Raw genomic sequence first — 16,078 nt, 5'->3', positions numbered from 1 at the left:
ACACGCAGTACAGTGAACAAGCTTCTCGAACAGGCCCAAAGAGAACGAGGCCGTGCGACACGCGCACGTGGATGAGTTTTCCCCACGCTGCCCTGTGAGGTGGGTAGCCAGCCCACCCATCCCACAGGAAAAGAAGAGGCGCGGTAGTTCAGCAACTTGTTACAGTCACCACAAACAGGACAGGTTCCAACTTCCCAAATAATTCACTAATCCCACCCACCCACAATCCTTTGGAGTGGCATCGCTTAAAGACCCTGCGTCAGCAGGGCCGAGACACCAGTTATGGAATTCGTGAGGAATTCCCATCACCTCTCGGCCTCCCGCACAAAACACACACCTTAAAGGAACTGACGTGGAAGTAAAAACATGGTTTTGATCCGGAGAAATTCGTATGGAGCTCATTTAGATGAGATTTGGGTTGCTGAAGTGAAAGCCGAGGGGACTGTGGCACAGGCCTTCTCTGCCTCCACTCCACAGCGCCGAGTTCCCACGCAAGTCGGAGCGCTCCGACACCCCCACCGCCGCGCACAGAGCGCAGCCATCCCGACGACTCCTCTTCAGGAGCAGAATCACCCCGAGCCTGGGGCTGCTCTGTCTGGCTACAGCATTCCCGGGGGCGTCGCAGCTGGCAGGCGTCCTCCGGCCAAGAGCAGCGCGGGGGGACCCAAAGCTCTGCCAAGCAGCCAGGCGGCTCCGGGCCGGAACACCTTCCTTGCCCCCAGCTCTCCAAGAGCCATGTCCGCACCTCTGCTGAAATCCAGAATGAAATGCACGACACAAGCAGCTCGTCAAAGTTTACAGAACTTAAATATTTATTTTTAAACCATTTAAAACCCCCCAAAACATTGAAATAAGCTTCATCTATAAACAGATTTACAAGACTAACACCTACAGAAGCTAGAGGAGCACTACAATTTGTTTCTGTGATGCAGTTATTTTGTAAAGCTTCAGATCAACTGTATTTACAACTTTTGCTGCTTTTACATTTATAAAAATATTTATTTAATCCATAACATTACTGTTTTCAAAAACTATTTCCAGACTTTTTTCTCAGATATAAATTCTAATCGAATTTCAGTTATATAGCAGATGAAAGTTTTAAACAGAAACACTTTTTAAAATTAAAACAAGGAGTTAAAAGTAATTTTTTTTTTTTTTTTTACAGTGTAGGCACCATTGAAAATAATTGTCCTTGGCATATCTAACCACCATCTCTCACAAGTGTCCTTTATATAAAAAGGATGTAATGGCAACATTTGACTAAAAATGCAGTATTTACTTGCACACCATTACTTTTTCATTATTTGGCAGATATATTTCAGATTCCTTAAAATGACTTTTGTGCAAAAACAAAATGTGCAGGTCTGAACCATAAAATAAACACACCCAGCCTTTATCAAAAATAAATTTACACCAACAGTTCCACAGCTAAGTACTGAAAAACAATCCCAGTTCAAAACTTCAGCATAATATACATACTGGGTTGAAAAAGGGAAAAAAATAAACCAACAGAAGAGATTACCCACCTAGCAGTACCATAAATATGTAACTGAAAGCAACTTTATAGTCTTACCTACTTTTTATGGAAAAAAAAAATTAAAAAAAAATCACTCTGTACTGCACAGTACTACCTTTTTGTGAAAGAATATCTATAACTCAGTTATTTGCATATTAACTGGTAAATACATATTTAAAATACACTTTCAAAAAAATTATAAACAAATTATGTTGATGTACTGTATTTAATGTATTTAAGAACAAAAATGCGTATAAATATCTTACAGGAGAAACAACACCACCACACAGAACGCTGGTGTTACACCGATACCTGCGCGTGAGGTATGTATCATGCGACGCTCGGCTTCTCTGGCTCCCTTCCACCCAGACATGTGTACTCAGAGGAACGAAATTAAGTTAAACTGGACTTCAGGTTTTGTCCATTATTGCCAAAAGCCCCACCCCCTCAACTGTATTGCTTTAAATTTTCCTACCATGATGATGTAAGATTGAATTACTACTTCAAAACCTGTTCTGAAAGGTAATACATATACTGTACATCAGGATATACCTGTTGCTACATATCACCTGCAAACTATTGACATATTGCTCTCAAATATCGTTAATCATAGAGCTGCCTAAAATACTGTACCAATTTAGAATTCTAATAGATACTGTTGCAGGTTTATTTCTCAGGGCACAATAACTATATGCTGGTTGAAGCAGGTGCTACAGCAATACCCTTGCCACTACATTACATGTTTTGAATACGCTTGTGAAAAAGCTATTTTCTCCGAAGCTTGTTAGTGATTTACAAAAGTTTAACTCAGGAATACAAAAGACCTGTACATCCCCATGTACAGGAACAAAACAGCATCAAAACATACTGTACTTGCACTTTCTATTAACTAAAGAAATGGTTATCTCTAAAAGCAAAACTGCACCTCAACATTTATCAGATTAAACAGGTGAAACTACAATATTAAAAGTCGTTCTTTACAAAATAATTTCCTGAAAATATAAAACCATGTGCACTGCCACAAAATAGTTGAGTAGGTTCTTTCAAATCCTCAATCACCATCAATATGTTGCAAAGATCCAAAAGGCACAAGGAGCTCATGAGCTAAGCACTGCCAAGCTTGAAGTAGTTTTGGTGGGTTTCACTGGGTCCATACGAAACAGCAGTCAATTATGTGAAGTTTCTTAGGATGAGTCATTAACAGAAAATCTACGGATACAAAACGCAAGTCAGCATTCTGTTAAGTGCACCGCCGCGGCTTGGCCAACAGCACGTAACTGGTTTTGCATCACTGAACTAGTACATGCCTTCAGCTCAACAGCTCCCAGGAAAACACCACCACAAGCGACACTCCCAAGAAAATACTCCCTAAAAAGATGAAAGATTCTCCTGCTCCCCTACTGGCTATACACATGCTTACGACAAAGATGCAGGCTGACTTGAAGGAAGCCAGGGGTAGCAACTACAGTTAAAACTGCAGCGCTGCAAGACCAAACAGGCACTGTCGTTACTATTAGTTTCCGTTTCAAAGAGAAGTGTTACATATCTCTAGCAAAGCTAAAAGTTTAAAGCACTGGACATGGCAGATCTTCCACTTAGAATCATAGAATCACTAGGTTGGAAAAGACCTTAGAGATCATCCAGTCCAACTGTATCTGTCCACCACTAAACCATATCTTTCAGCACCTCATCCACCCGTCTCTTAAACACATCCAGGGATGGTGACTCCACCACCTCCCTGGGCAGCCTGTTCCAGTGTGTGATAACCCTTGCGGTGAAGAACTTCTTCCTTACGTCCAATCTAAACCTCCCCTGGCGCAGCTTGAGTCCATTCCCCCTCGTCCGATCATCTGTCATTAGGGAGAAGAGACCAACACCCACTTCTCCACAACCTCCTTTCAGGTAGTTGTAGGCAGTGATCAGGTCTCCTCTCAGCCTCCTCTTCTCAAGGCTAAATTCTCACTTATCACTGAACTACCCAGATTTACCCAACATACGAAGTTCAGTGTAAACTAACCTCTCCTGAGCATAAGTCCTTAATTTAAATTTTTCTTTTAAAATAAAACTTTCTTTTTTTAACAATGCCTACAAAAAGTTCCGTAACTTACTTCTGAAATTTCTCCATAAGTTTCTTCACCATCTTATCTGTGATCCCTGGACACGTTGCTTCTGCTGTGTTGATGCTTTTCTCAAGTTCCTCAATTGCTTTCTTTCTGCTAGCATTATTTGTGTCCTGCTGTTTGAGCTGAGCACCAAACCAAAACAGATGTAAGAGAAACCAGACACTTGGATAATACTTTCAAAGAAGATTTTTAAGTCAAGACTTACCTCGGCAAACACAGGGGTGATTATCATAGTTAAACAGCTCAGGGTTTTCACAAGATCCTGATCCTACAAGTTAAGGAGCAAGCATTACGTTAGCATGTTGCTAAACAACGTGCATGCTGCGTTTAACACAGCACGTCTGTATTTGAAAGTTCAGTTAAACTCAACAAAGCATGTGAAATACATCACAAAACCAACAAAGGCAGAGTACATCAAGAAACGCTACATGACGTGAGAACAGATGCCTGGCGACACATCTGAAACACTGTCACATACCATCAGAAAACAGGTGAGTTCTGTAACATTTTATGTGTTTTTACAACTCACACCTCTACGAACAGACACTGATCTCTTAGTATGTGTTATCTTTCGCATTTAAAGTTGACACGGGCATAGGGAACATCACTAACAAACATCACCTCTTGAACTACAAAAAGCTAGTCAGCACTTATGAATCATAGAACGGTTTGGGTTGGAAGGGACCTTAAAGATCATCTAGTTCCAACTCCCCTGCCATGGGCAGGGACACCTTCCACTAGACCAGGTTGCTCAAAGCCACATCCAACCTGGCCTTGAAGACATCCAGGGATGGGGCATCCACAGCTTCTCTGGGCAACCTGTTCCAGTGCCTCACTACCCTCTCCGTGAAGAATTTCTTCCTGATATCTAATCTAACCCGCCCTGATTTCAATTTGTACCCATTCCCCCTTGTCCTGTCACTACAGGCTCTTGTAAAAAGTCCTCTCCCAGTCCCCTTGTAGGCCCCTTCAGATACTGGAAAGTTGCAATGAGGTCTCCTCGGAGCCTCCTCTTCTCCAGGCTGAACAAGCCCAATTCTCGCAGCCTTTCGTCATAGGAGAGGTGCTCCTGCCCTCTGATCATCTTCGTGGCCTCCTCTGGACTCGCTCCAAGTGGTCAATATCCTTCTGATATTGAGGGCTCCACAGCTGGACGCAGCACTCCAGAAACGTGAATAACTACTAAGATTTATCACTATCTTCCTTAACTTGGTTTCAAAACCAGCACTTAGAAAGAAGGTCCTGCACATACCGTCCCGTTCTGTAGCTTCTTGGCATCTGGCTTCTTTCGAACTGTAGTAAAGCTCCACTCAGGATGAGAGTTATTTTCTTTGTTACTGGACTCCCTGAAGAAAAGGACAGGATGTACATAACACTAGCCACCAACATAACGCTAAGCAAACATAGGTAACCCAAATACATAATAAATCTACACAGATTAGTTCCATATTCTTTAAAGTAAGAAGAAAAATGTGTATTGAAACATTAACTGAATTTTAAAAACAAAACAAACCAACTTCAGAGGCTGAATAAACTGCAATAGGATCAAGGCAAACAGAAGATGTTATCTACCCACGAAGCTTACCTTCTCCCATGGCATCCCATTTACAACAGCTATCAGATATCCAGAAAAGCAAGACACTTACAGAATCTATGTTGTTCCACAGGCATTGTGCAAACTTCTTCATACACCTCAACCTTGCCCTGCAGTACTTCTACTTGGGATTCATTGTTTTGACATAACCACTAGTCACAGACTAGGAAGTACACAGCACTTAAGCAGAACTGAAATTGAGTTCAGAGAGAAAGCTTAAAGAGATAATGAGTGCAGAGCCTGACTTCTGCGTTGGTCTTTAGGTTCATACAAGGGGTTTGCTTGAAAGAAGCCAATGAAACCCATATGGAACACAAACGGGTGGACAGAAGAGGAGTTAAGCACAATGAAACTGCAACAAACCTCCTTTAGTAACAACATTAAAAAGAAACAAACAAACAAGGCCCAAAAGATACTAAATTGAAAAATAAAACTTACGAATCTGAACCATCGGAATCACTTTCATCACTACTATGTCCCTCTGCTTTCCATCTCTTAAACCTATCAATCAGTTCTGTCAGATACGAAGTCTTCTTGGCATTTTTCATAATGAATTTGTGCTTCAAAAGTTCTTTTGCAGTAGGGCGCTGTAAGAAACACTTAAATATTTAATGTTATGCAAACATTTCATGATTTTAAATGTTAATAGGGGAGATTTAGAAAGACAACTGACTTCTACAACTCACTCGTAGTATCAGGAAATTAGTGACACCGGAAGTCAAGCCAGTAATCCACATTTACAAGCGCTCTAAAAATATAATCAAGTTGCACAGACTATGCTCCTTATCCTTCTACGCTAGAAGGTACACACCCAGGAAAGTGACTAATCAAAATTCTCCAGTGCAACATTTCCTTGTAAGCAGAACTCAGACAGCAGAAGTTTTTCTGGAGGGGAAAAAAAAAAGATTCTCTCCTCTGTTAAAGCTTCTCTTCTGACATTATCCTATGTTTGAGAGCATTTTAGGAAGCTGCTGCCTCTGTCCACATCATTTCTTTCAGCATTCCTCCTCCCCCTTTCAGTATTTTAAACAAAAGAGACCAGGATGGAGGCATAGCTATTAAAAACCGCCGCTACTAGTAACAGCACAGGCTCTAAAATTATTTCAGTGTTACGATGCACACCACCAGCAAAACGCTTTGCAAGCATGAGAGAGTAACAAACAAAACCAAAACATCTATGCGCACACACACAGAGAGCTACTCACAAATGTTGGGTCCTTATTCAGACATGCATCGATGAATTCTTTAAAAGGTTTGCTGAATTCTCCTAATAAAGTCGGAGGATTGTTTTTCGGAATGAGAAACAGAACTCTCATCGGATGCATATCAGAGTTGGGAGGCTCCCCTTTGGCTAGTTCAATAGCAGTGATTCCCAATGACCAGATGTCAGCCTGAGAAAGGGAAAAGTTCCTTTCAGTACAAAATTAAGGGCTACTGTGATGTAAGTATTTAATAATTGACATCTCCACATATACTGCATCTACATAATAAAATGAATTCCGGTCTAAGTAGATAATGCACAAAGATTCCTTTCTAATACCCGAAGGCTGTAATTCCCAAAGACCTGGCTGACTTCATCAGTCTTCAATGACAAACATCTACAGCATTACTTTTGTTGTGCACTGTCAGCGAGTGAAACGTGCACCTAAAGACATGTGCTACTGGGAAAAGCTTCAGACACATTAATCTTCTTTGATTTCTTCTTCTACAGAATGAACAAACTGCCACGAATTTCCTATGTCTAATTCAGTTTTTGCTTAGATAGCAGAGCTGCATGCTGATGTTAAGCTGCAGAGGCTCTGAGGTATCCAACCTTGTTTGACACCTCACTCTAAAGGAACAAGGCAGAGAGTTGAATCAAGCCCGGCAGGTGATCACTTAACTTCTTTCCTCACACACTGCTTGATGAATGTAGCTAGAAAAATTACCAACGTCTTGGACCTGAAATACCAAATTCACCATGTACGTTTCTGAAGAATAATGAAGCAGTATTTGTTTTCGCTCAAGGTAAGCATTATAAACAAATTCTTTGTATCAAAATCTCTTATCAACTGTAACATTATTTGCTTATTGAGAGATCTTTCCCAAGTGAATTATACATACTCACATCTTTTTAGATGAGCTGCAGTAGCTATGAAGGTCACCAAATGTGTTTCTCATCAAAAAGTGGCTGGCAGTGGTTGACTACACTTGGCACAGAAGCCATAAACCCAAGTTACCAATAGAGTAAACAAGGAATACAATTTGCATCTCTCCAATATTCCTTTCCTATTCATGAGAAGTACAATATTTGTATTCAATACTGAAGATTTAAACTAGCTCACTTGTTTATTACTGAAATATCACAACCAGCAACTGTATACTGGAGCAAAATTTTTGATAGAATAGATGGGGCTTGTAATCTCTGTCACTACAAAAATGTAAGAATTTCTGTTATTTTCTGTCATTTTGAAGTAGGGAGAGAAGGAGAAAGGTTAAAATTCAATCCAGATGCCAAAAAATTCATCAGTAATAGTGTAGAAATTGAAATGTATTCTCTCCAATACCCTTCACCTGTCCTAGCAAAGGCCTGCATCTTCAGTGCTTCCCACCAGACTTTTGGCATTGAAAGAAAAGGGAGAGGGCGCCGCTCTTGCATTGTATTGAGGAGATACAGCAGGCAGAAGATTAGGTTGCTGGGAGAATGTAAATGAAGGGGTGGTACAGCTGATTTTACACAGGGCAAGCAGAAGAGGAATGAGTTTCACTCTGACTGGACAACACGCATTTTTAATGCGGGGTAGAGTGCTTTTCCAAAATGCCCAAGGGAGCACATTACAGCTGCACCACTGAAACCCTAAACATTAGAGCTACAACATGCTCCTTCTTATCAACAAGAACCCTTGTGACATGTACACAAATGCCTTCAAGTATGAATGATCCTGGGAAAGTCTTCTGGAGCGTGAATATCTTCACATCTCAGATATTCAACAGTCTTTTCTTTATGTGCACATCACAAGCACAATTACACGTTTTCTATTTGAGGAAAAACCAGTATGAAAGTATTGCTGAGCACATACCGAGGTTTTTAGATTTCTTGCTCCTATTTTAGGTTGCATCCACAGAGCACAGAAAGTCCTCTGGATATTTATAAAAATCTGAGAGTAAAATTTCAGCCATCACCTTGGCTGTAATAAGCTGGTAACTTCTGGTAACGTTCTAATTTCCAAGGGGTTCGTTACTGTTTGAGATGGGAAACACTGAACTGAAATTAAAATCCAATCAACCCACCAACAACAGAGAAGCACTGAGGGAGTTTCTCTGAAAGAATCTTTACATGAAAGCTTCGGTTTACTCAGTGAGTTTACACTGGTCTTACATGGGAGTAGAGTAACATGCAACTACTGTATAAAACCAATTTAACTGTACTTTTAGTATTTGAAACCCTGTAACTTGTAATTTTTTTTTCCTCGAGACTGATAAAGCTTGACTGAAAAAGACAAAAATAATTTCTGTTGGATCTGCAGACACAAAGCAAAGGTATTCTGCTCTCGTACTTACTTTCGAATCGTACGCTGACTGCTGAATAACTTCAGGGGCCATCCAAAACGGAGTTCCAACAAAGGTGTTCCTCTTGATTTGCGTGTCTGTCAGCTGCCCAGCAACTCCAAAATCGGCAAGCTTAACATCGCCTTGCTCTGATAACAAGACATTGGCAGCTGCCAAGAGGAAATAATATAACGTCTAATTTAGAACACTGCTCTCTCAACTTTTAAGGGCTTTAACAAAGTAACATTTGAACTATGACGCACCTTTTATATCCCTGTGAATTTTCTTCTCTGAGTGTAGGTAGTCAAGACCTTTCAAGATTTCCTTCAGCATGGTAGCTATCTGGAACTCATCAAATGGGCCAGCACGCAGCTTTAGAGACAAGACACAGTAAAATTTAGCCTTATATCTTATTTTTCCCTTGTTATTGATCGTATTAAATCTAAAACTTTAAAGGCTTTTAACAAGAACTAACAGAATTCATAAAATAATCAGTTGCAAGCATGGCAGACTGACTTTTGCATTTTACATTACGGGAATTAAGAAACTCAGTTTATTTCAAAATAATCTATTGACTATGGCTTTTAAATTTAATGATGCATTTTTTTTCTTCTTCCAGCATTTTTGATTCCATGCTTGCTTTTGCATCAAGAACATAACGTGCTCCTGTAACACTGCTACTATGGAATAAGCGTAAACTTTGCACATTAGAAAGCTACGTAAACAAAACAAGAGCAATGAAGGTGGGTAATTCGGCTATAAAAAAAATACCAACAGCAGCACTGAAACAGAGCACATCATGAAATTATGGTATAGCAAAGTCAGGCAAATGAGGCACAACTTCAGAAGTTTTATTCTTCTAACAGTTCGGTGGTTTCAACTGTCACTATTAAAAGCTATTTCGCTATATCACTATTTCTGACACTCCACGGAGGATTATCAATTACTTTATACTTTCAAGTATCTCACAGCCCCTTTCTCAACAAGGCCAAGTTCCAGACCTACAAGCTACCACATGCTACACAAATGACTATGCTTTTGCCTTCCCGTAGCTGAGCTGATGTGATGTCATTTCATGAAGAAGTTTAAATAGATCTGCGAACTTAAGCGCATACCTGAAACCTTGCGCGCAGGCCCACTGTTACAAATACATAATTAGCACCCTTCCGTAATACTGAAGACATCATATTCTTCCTTCAGAATCACACAAACAAAGACTGAGTAATTTTATCATACAGGAAAGGGTGGGTCTCAGCTTCACAGCTGAGGCAGAGCTGTACTGAAAGTACAGGGAAACCACATCCACATAGAGTGGACTGTGCTCTTGTACTCTCCAAGCTACATCCTTCATGAATGCTACACTATCTTAAGTAAAAGGCACTTTCATGCCTAACTGAAAATACCTGAAAATGGAAAACCCAACACCTTTTAAGCAGTTAAATTTAACTGTGCTCTGTGGGCACACACTTCACTCATTCCTGAGACCCAATCCCAAAGGAAACATTTTTTAATCAAGTGTAATGAATATTCTACTGCTGGGAGGGGACAGACAGAAAACCCAAAACCCCACCACATGTGGCAAGAACAGTTACTTATCCTCATACTGAAAAAAATGGCCTTACATTTAACTGAGAACAAATGGATGTTTCCTACTGCTAAGAGACAAATAGCTAAAACAAAAAAACCCCACCAACATCAATTCAATATACCAGAACTACCATCCAAATTCACACTTTTTGGAGAACTGTGATGTAGAAGTGCTGTACTATCAGCTGCCTCCAGGGACTAGATTTTATAAAGAGAAAGCACGATGAAATAATGTTACTAGTACTTATAATGCAAAAAAGTCATATACTTACAAGATCCAAAGCTGACCCTCCACCCAAGTATTCCATTATTATCCATAGTTTTGTGCCCTGTAAAGGAAGGCATGAGTTGTTAGAAGTCCAAAGCTGCCATAAAAAAAATTAATTACATATTTCAGTAGACTACCAGCATACTGTTAGGGGAATGCAAATGCAAAGTCCCATTAATCACCAAGTTACATACAATTACTTCTTGTAGAATGATCACACAGCTCCTGTGCAAGATGTCTAAATAAGAATTAAAGTTTGACATCTATATTTAAAAAAGCAACAACCAAAAAAGAAAAAAACCCACCACTAATAATTTTCCACTAACTAGTATCTAAAATGATTCCACCTTAAGGAACGGAATACAGAGAAAAAAGTGATTTGGTGATGGTTTACGTTTAAAGTAAGTGGTTTAAGGTAAGACTCTAGTTCTTACAAAAGACTGTCTTTGCATTACAATTATTAATTCCAGACATTTGTGCTGCAGAAGCATTACAATTTTAATAGGAAACTTCCCTGTAACATCACGCCTCTCATCTGAGGAAAATACTTAGAACTTCAAATTGCATTTGAGCAAGAGTGAGCATGGACACACTTCAAAGACAACAGAAATTTAAACCCAAATGACGGCAGCTGCTAGGTGCCTCTTCACCTACGTAGTAACTATGCAAGCCAAAGTCCCCAAGCTCCAACTCACGCTGTCAGATCCAGCAAAAAGCCAGAATGGACAGCCCTTGAATATGCTTGTACCTAAGGACTTGCATCCAACCACAAAGCATGCCTGCTACCAGAGGGGCAGCTCTGATTTTGAGATACAAAGCAGCACTACTGCCACCAGCCTGGAGAAACTGCATGGCCAGAGCTGGAACCCTACAAAAACATTCACAAGTTTTAAGATTAGAGGTTCAACATCAGCCATTCAAAGGCCAAGATAAGAGCAATACAGTTCAATAAAAGGTATGACTCAAAAGGACCTATCTTAGGATTTTTTAAAAATTATTTCTACTAATATTGCAAAGTTCATGTATGTGATTTGAAGCTCAGCCCTTGTGACTATGCGAGTTTCTGCGCTTTCTTTATGGAGATGTCTCAACTACTGGATGTCATACTGGAACTGACCAACACTTCTAATACTGATTTCTAGGTGCTGACTTTGCCCTTGGTATGTAGCTGCAAAAGGTGGCTGGTTCACATAATCAAACCCCAAAATCTGGTTTCAGATCTGCAGAGTCTATGTTTCAAAACTGGGATTTTGTGCTATTTGCTTGCCAGAAGCCCCTCACGTTTCAGAAGAAACCCAATGGGCAACTATTCTAAGAAATTCTGCAAAAAAAACCCCCACTTGTTCATTTAAAGTAAACCCCAGTCATTAAACACACTCAACTGAACCAGACCTGGTGAAGCACCATACACGCTGTTAAGGTTTCCAGTAAATATTTACTAGTGTGAGTTCCTTATGCAGCTCACAAGCTTATGGCAGAAGTCCTGTGTAAAGCCTCGTGCATTCTGCACTGTATGCTTTCCCACCCTATTGCCTGCCTAGCCACAGAAATCTAAAAAAAACTCAAGAAGCAAATAAAGGTGCAGTTTCTCAAAGTACCACATCCAATTATCTCAACAAAGCGTGCTCTATTAGATTTATACTGAATTTAAAAAACACACCATTTACAGAGTCTATTCCAATATTATGAGATCAGCAGGGAAGGGCTGGCTAATTTTAGCAGTTTTTATAAAGCCCAACTTTGTCAGCTGAGGAGACCTGCAAGGAACTCCAGTTTAAGGCAAACATTGTGGTTACCAGACATGTTTGGAGGATTTGACTATTACGTGAAAACAGTATTAGGGTAAAAATGAATAAGTACTGTGTTTCTGAAATGATGTCGCAAAGAAATTGCTACTATCCACTGTAACTGGGTGTGGATATTGTCTAGCCAGGCATGAACAACCTTTTTCCTAGCTGTTTTAGGTCAATCAAGTATAAATAGACAATGTAGAACAAAGAGTATCTTTAAATTGTCTCAAAGTTCTGCTGCGAAGCACTGTACAATTTTAATGGAAGTCTCCAGATGCTACAACAGAAATCTGAAAAAACTGAGAATAACTTCAGGCTTGCTTTAATTGCAAAAGAAAAGAGCAAGCCCAGGTGGCTGCAAGAGTTACAAGGATAAATAGCTGCACCCCTCAGCTAGATGGCACAAATAGGGTAGACAATCACGACGTTTCAGATCAGTCTCTGTGGGATCGGACGGAGAGCACAGCTCAAGTATTTTATCTAGCCTCACAAATGCACATAACCAAAACATTCCAGAACTAGGGTAACTTTTAATACCTTTAATCTTTTTCTTGCCTGAATTGATAAAGCAGTAACACATTCTAACAAGCCATTAGGCTCACAGAAAACACTCATTTTAGCTGTCCAATATCACGCCGCTGCGTTGCTACGCACTATCGCTTTCAAGGGTACCCTCCACGAGCCATGTTTTATTTACCGAGCTGCGATGCTAATTGCAATCAAATGGCAATACGGGACGATGAAACAAATTTAGACCCTGACCTACCACAATTATGAACACCTACAGGCATCTACAACAGGTTTTTAGTTATCTCGCAGCTACAAAAGTTCCATCAATACATCTGTAAGCTTGTACAATTCTACACACATTCGTGAAAGACAAGATATAAAGGCAAAACATTTTCCTACCGTACACAAATGTGCATGCTTTGACTATACATATATGCTTGTACATCACCTGCCAGTCTGTGTAGAAAACACTACTGATCTTGACAGGTACCCAATGAAAATTTAAGAAAAAGAAATTACTAACACCTAAGCTGTAACATGAATTCAACGAAACACCCATTCAAACTCCTAAATTCAAGATATACAGGTACCCCAAATTACAAAGGTATGGGGGTTATGCACCTTTCTGCATCATTATAACTGAAAGTTGGCATCAGTTTCATCCCAAGAACCTCAAGGAGGCAGACCTTGCCATCTCGTACCAATGACACGGTTTCTAAAGAGTACAATATCCAGTAACAGACAAATCACACTGTGCTGCTAACTCAGAATGTTCAGAATATGGCCAGTTCCTTAACATCACGTTTACAAGTCAGATGCACAAGCTGTAGCTAATGAGCAGTGGAGGATACAGAAGATTATCTTACTTGGCATCAGCTGAGCTAAGTTACAAATTAGTAAGTCAAGTAATTGAAATAAAGACACTCTTCCCTTCCCCCTTTCAGCAGCAGGAGCATCTGGAAAAGCCTGCATGTAGCTGGTAAGCCTCACGCTCCCCAGGACTCGGCCACCCCGTCCCGCTCAGCCACACAGCTGGCTCTGCATCCTGAGGCACGAGGCAACTGTGAAGCTGCAGACTGTGTCCAACAGACTATACAAAAATGAAATCTCTTATCTAAAATGCTAGCAATTAGAAAACCCTCATGGTTTCTGATTTCTGCCAGTGGAATTTTTGTTTTGTTGGCAATGAAGTGGCAGAGCTCTGAGATGCAGTAGAATTTACTGCATCACAAAACCTCTGATTTTGTGTTGTAGTCATAAACAACTTATCATTATCAAATATGCTATCTTATCAGAAGAAAAAACAAAACTCTACAAATTGATGATGAGAACAATTTGCTTATTCAAAGCTTACTTAAAACTGGTTAAAATCCAAGAATAAGTTACAACAGAAGTTGTTCCATTAAGGCCAACTGGATGAACTGAGGTGCACATGAAAACCTGAAGCCAACACATGGTCACAGCTGTAGTTTCTTCAAAGTAAAAGCTATCAAATTCTGTAGTATTTAAAGAATTAAGCCAGGTCTAGATTATGCAACAAAATGATATCCATAAAGTGTTGTAGGCAACCCAAATGCCTTTGCACTGAGGGTTTGCTTTGCTCAGAGAAGCTGTGGAGGCCCCATCCCTGGAAGTGTTCAAGGCCAGGCTGGACAAGGCTTGGAGCAACCTGGTCTAGTGGAAGGTGTCCCTGCCCATGGCAGGGGGGTTGGAACTGGGTTATCTTCAAGGGCCTTTCCAACCCAAACCATTCTATGATTCTATAGTGTAGTCAGGAAAATACTAAGTCTCTCTGATTTAAACAGTGCAAAAATCAAAACCATGTCTAATATCATCCCTAGAGCTTCAGAGAAAGCTACGTGTATGACTAACATATCTTAGTAAACTACTTCTATGCCATAAGCATGACCTGAAACAGGGCAGATGGACTCAACTGTTCTGTTTTCCTGTAAATAAAGACACAAAGGGAGAAAGAAAACGCTTAAAGAAATATCTTCTCCTTACTGTATGCTTAGTCTCTTTTTAGCCACTATCTTAAAAGGTATTTCTAGGAGCATTTTCAGTGATTTGTATAGAGAAAACTAAGAATTCACCAAGAAACCTACAAGACTATTTTTAATGTTATCTTTGTACCAGTCATATCCACAGCAAATTGCTATTAACCTGTGCAGCCTAGGACTTTGCTTTGTAAGACATGTCTTAATTTTCAGATTTTAGCCTCAGTATTCTTTAACCTTTAATTATAAAGTCATCTGGTCCACAACTGTACCTATTTCACTGCTTCCAGGAGATGTCTACAGTATATAGAGAAATTAAATCCTGAATGAAGTGCCACACAGCTGAATACTTAGGCTGACAGCCATTCTCAGAGTAATAGCTAAGAAAAGCTACAGCAATTAGGTAAAGAAACAAGTAGGCAGATACAATCCCAAATACCTGTTATTACTAAAATAAAAAGGCAACATAAAAGATTCTTTGCACATTGAACAAAGCTAATACACTCTTTCCCCTGAGGGATATCAACCTGAAAGATCTGGTATTACTAACCAAGAATAAATCTAGTCTAAGAAAAATCTAGACCCAAGATACTACTTAAGCAGTCATTTCATGTATTTATTTATTAAAGAACTGAAAGTCAACATTTTTTTGTAGACTTTTTCATTCATTTACTTGGGGAACAGCAAGCAGTAGTCTGGGATGAAAAACACTCCTGTGAACCTTTTTTTTTTTTTTAAAAAAAAGAGGAATTGCTTAAGGGAATGGTAAAGTAACCAAAAATTCCACAAACACCTACCCAAGCTCCACACACAGAGAAATTTTCCTTCCCCCAAAATATTAAAAGTGTGAAAAGTACACAGGAGATCAGCGTTAATCTTTCAGAATTTATCCATTTGGAATAGAAATGGAAAGAATTCACACAGTGGTGAGGAAAGTACTGCAGCATTAACATGATCCTGTATTTGCCAGGAGTCTTTAAAAACTAAAAAACCCTAACCAGAGGTTGATAGCTTTATAGCACTGATAGAGTTACTATACTTATGTTCCTAAGAAAAGGAATTAGAAGTGAAAGACTTGCATAATAAGGCCAAAGACAAACTGCTGTGCTGCACAGGTACTTAAGGCAGATTTGCAATACCCTTCCTTTCAGTACCTACTTTGCTG

At 39.8% G+C, this 16,078-nt stretch overlaps 1 protein-coding gene across 1 annotated transcript in view; it reads right to left on the bottom strand.

Annotated features, from left to right (window-relative positions):
• Positions 1–975: 975 nt before the first annotated feature.
• Positions 976–16,078, bottom strand: part of STK26 (serine/threonine protein kinase 26) — a 17,042-nt gene continuing 1,939 nt past the window's right edge. Inside the window, exons 2-10 of the mRNA XM_010157928.1 lie at positions 10,621–10,677; positions 9,025–9,133; positions 8,774–8,931; positions 6,439–6,624; positions 5,672–5,820; positions 4,892–4,985; positions 3,845–3,907; positions 3,625–3,761; positions 976–2,725 (exon numbers count right to left, since the gene is read on the bottom strand). Coding sequence (XP_010156230.1) covers positions 2,701–2,725; positions 3,625–3,761; positions 3,845–3,907; positions 4,892–4,985; positions 5,672–5,820; positions 6,439–6,624; positions 8,774–8,931; positions 9,025–9,133; positions 10,621–10,656 — 957 coding nt within the window. The 5' untranslated portion in view covers positions 10,657–10,677 and the 3' untranslated portion in view covers positions 976–2,700. The remainder of the gene's footprint in view (positions 2,726–3,624; positions 3,762–3,844; positions 3,908–4,891; positions 4,986–5,671; positions 5,821–6,438; positions 6,625–8,773; positions 8,932–9,024; positions 9,134–10,620; positions 10,678–16,078) is intronic.

Source organism: Eurypyga helias, unplaced genomic scaffold (genome assembly GCF_000690775.1).
Source record: "Eurypyga helias isolate BGI_N326 unplaced genomic scaffold, ASM69077v1 scaffold19970, whole genome shotgun sequence".
NCBI classification, from domain to species: Eukaryota; Metazoa; Chordata; class Aves; order Eurypygiformes; family Eurypygidae; genus Eurypyga; species Eurypyga helias.
Note: the sequence above shows the minus strand (reverse complement) of the source record. Positions and strands in the feature narration are given on the sequence as shown.